Source organism: Ischnura elegans, chromosome 11, assembly GCF_921293095.1.
Source record: "Ischnura elegans chromosome 11, ioIscEleg1.1, whole genome shotgun sequence".
Taxonomy (NCBI): domain Eukaryota; kingdom Metazoa; phylum Arthropoda; class Insecta; order Odonata; family Coenagrionidae; genus Ischnura; species Ischnura elegans.
In genome coordinates this window covers 89,856,118-89,859,327 of record NC_060256.1, presented here as the reverse complement: position 1 = coordinate 89,859,327, position 3,210 = coordinate 89,856,118, and the positions used below count along the sequence as shown (strand labels likewise).

Below are 3,210 nucleotides of genomic sequence, written 5' to 3'. Positions count from 1 at the left end.
CAATATTTCTTTGCATGAAGAAGTAGGGTTCCCTCTACTCCACTCATCAACAAACGGTTCCTCATCCAACTATACACCGCCAGCATATCTCCGCATTGATTAGAGATCACATATATTGCGCTCGATATACGATATAATCGGCTAAAATTTCGGTAGAAAATTTTTCAGCAATAACAGAGAAAATATTTTCCCATTTCGAATAGATTGTAGTTTTTACATTTTCAATAGGAAAATATATACCCGTGCATGGCACCGCCTTAATTCACAAGATATGATACAATATTGCCGGAACACAAAGCATGGTATTGGTTTATATTCGAGAAATAAACTATGATGACTGCTATTGGGATATGAACTAGACTGCTGCAGAAGTTGAGATGCAAAATCAAGAAATCCTCAACGCAATGAATCGAATTGGCGCGTAAATACGGCATCAATGGATTGGTTACGCACCGTTGTGCCCCGGATTACTACGTTAGCAGAAAAACATTTTTCATTTACCCACTACGTGTCGCTAGTGGTCTTCCTTCACTCCGATTTGTGACAAATAAAGGAGTTGCTTTCAAGCGCAGTAATTCATCAGCTGGTTTGCGGCTTATAGCTCCTGACGTGATGCAAAGCCTATTTTTTTTGTATATTGTGCGGTGAAGTGTAATTGTGATACTAAATGCATAAGCAAAGACCTTATTTTTTCGGTTTATTTGAATTCCACTTCGCATACTTATGAAATTGCCAATTACTGCTCAGGTTAGTATTGACTTTCTTCTCGTTAAGTAATGATCATGACCGCGTCCAATGTTTTTCTGTATTTTCTCCCTCTTCTCGGATCGTTTTCGTATCATTAATTAAATTTGTCGCGACTTGCCTTGTTATCTCTCATTTGGTAACAATATCGGGATAGAAAAACTGCGAGACGTATAGAAATTAGGTCGCTCCGTTATCCCTGTTACATATCGTCCCGTATGTGTTTCTGATACTTACTATATTTGTTTTTAAGGTATCAGAGATGATGGCTGACGAAAAAGGTATGGAAGTTTTAATCCAGTTGAAACGCTTGGTCAGCACTCCTGAGAGTTTGGAGAAAGCGGCGGAATCTGCGCTCGAGGAATTAGTGGATGATGTGATATTAGGTGCATGTTTTGATGTGCATAGAGCAGCGAAACTGGGACTTACTGCCCTGGAGGATGGCCTAGTTGAAGACGAAAACAAATACCAAATTGTGGAAGGTCCTGATGTTGACGTGTTCGGACAGTTGCCAGTGAAGAAACAACATGAGTGTGTGTGTCCCAGTTGTCACCGTAATTTAGCAGCATCTCGATTTGCTCCTCATTTAGAGAAGTGCATGGGAATGGGAAGGAATAGCTCACGGATAGCCAGCCGTAGAATAGCCAACAACAGCAAGGAAAACGCATCTTACGGTGGTGGTGGAACAGTGAGTGATGATGATGATGATGCCGATTGGACCGCTGGAGGCTCAGATCGCCGGAGGAAACGTCGAGATCGTCATTGCGGCGGTAGTAGTGGAGGAGGTGGTAGAAGGACTAAAACCCAAAAGGTGCGCAATGGTGAAGTACCGCCACCAACGACGAGCAGTACTTCCACGACCAGCTCTACCCCTGCAGCAACTACCTCTTCGTCAAAAGACGGCGGCGGAGCAGGTGCATGTACTGTGCCGTCTACGTCGGTGGGTGCTACTCCTTCATCCGAAGCTGCTCTTCCTTCCAAGGGTCTTTTCGAGTCAATGTCAGATGAAGACAAGAGGACTCTTTTGACACAAATATGTGGTGTTATATCTGAACACACGGGTAAGTTGTGTTTAAGGTCAATGAGGTGCCCCTTACACACCGACGAGCAAAGGAGAGCAGTAAGGGCGAATCTTCTAGGGCAGCAGTCGTTCTCTGGGCAGGTAAATAAAAATTCTCAGGAGGTTGAAGTGAGTGATTGTATTAGCATGGTAGTAAATCGTGGATCGGGTGCGGTTGTGGGTTTGATAGGCCTTAATCAAGCAGCATTAACTCAGAGGCCTGGGCCTCAGGTCGATGTTGAGATGCTGGATGGAGAGGTTTCGATTACTAGGGAACCCCCTGTCAAGGGAAGTTGGGAAATTGAGCATTCTAATACGTCTTCCCCGGCGGACTCAGCTTCTACAAGCTCCTCTTCTTCCAATAAGAAGCGAGAAAAGTCTTCTAAGACAAAGAAAAAGAACTCTTCCAAGGGAGTGAAGGTCTCAGCGAATGTTCTTCTAAGTAATCATCAAGTTGGGGGTGACTGATCAGTGATTATCTAGTATACAATTCCTTGTAATCCTTAATGTGTACTTTATGCTAAAAAGTATACATCTCACTATCTATAGATGAATGTGTGGGTGTCACATGTTCCTCATTAATTAGGCAGTATTGAAAATTTTTGTCCTTCTTCGTAATGCGTGTTCGAATTGGCATGACGCACTGAAGGATGTTTACGTCAATTCTTCAAGCCAAGGTGTGTGATGAGAGGGTATTGGCCTGGAGATTATTGTTGTGAGATATGGACTGACTCGTTTTTATCGAGGCAAATGAAATGCAGTATACGTTGTAGGTTTTGATGAGTGGATTTGACAACATTCCAAATGTCATCACATTTTTGCTACTGTATTACTGTGTACTGCTATGTAATTTTTAAAAAAGTCTCTGTGATTTATGGTGCAATTTAATGTTGAATTGTACTCCTGAATGTGGCTTTAATTCGTTTATTGTCCCGAAAAATGTACTTTGATTTTGCATCCTTTTTAAGAATGCGAAAGCGCTCAGAAGTTTTGTTGCTCATATAGAATAAATATGATTAACATATTTCAGCATGATCATTAAATTAAGTGGTCCCTTCTAGTTTTAGCCATAGTTTGAAGCTTTCGTTGGTAAAATTTTGACGAATATTATGAGGGAGAGCGAAGAGGTGCATCAAGGTTGACTGACCTTTAATTTTGCTTTTTATCGCATAGGCATAGGAGGAATAGGTTTAGGGGGCAGTTGAAATTTGGCATAAATCAATTTTGACTCTCTTGCAGAGTATTGAGTGTACCGGTTTCATTCCATTTGTCAAAATTTTCTGATGAAAAATCATATTTTCAGATTTGAGGGTACTCTATCGGGCAAAGAGGGAACTACATTCACTGGCCGAAGTTTCCGGGAATTGAACGATGTGGACGCGTACGACATCTAGCGAGTAGCGTTG

The 3,210-nt window shown here is 41.8% G+C and overlaps 1 protein-coding gene across 1 annotated transcript; it reads left to right on the top strand.

Moving 5' to 3' along the window:
* Window positions 1-539: 539 nt before the first annotated feature.
* LOC124168424 (ataxin-7-like protein 3) lies at window positions 540-2,828 on the top strand. The gene is made up of 2 exons (XM_046546644.1): window positions 540-747; window positions 998-2,828. Exons 1-2 carry the CDS (start codon window positions 724-726, stop codon window positions 2,270-2,272), a joined length of 1,299 nt encoding a protein of 432 aa, XP_046402600.1. The 5' UTR covers window positions 540-723; the 3' UTR covers window positions 2,273-2,828.
* The last annotated feature ends 382 nt before the right edge of the window (window positions 2,829-3,210 follow it).

What these genes read in the sequence shown, in the direction of transcription:
- LOC124168424 (XM_046546644.1), top strand. Translation starts at nt 724, where the DNA reads ATGAAATTGCCAATTACTGCTCAG. An exon ending in AATTGCCAATTACTGCTCAG is followed by an intron (nt 748 to 997) that starts GTTAGTATTGAC and finishes TTTGTTTTTAAG; the next exon opens with GTATCAGAGATGATGGCTGA.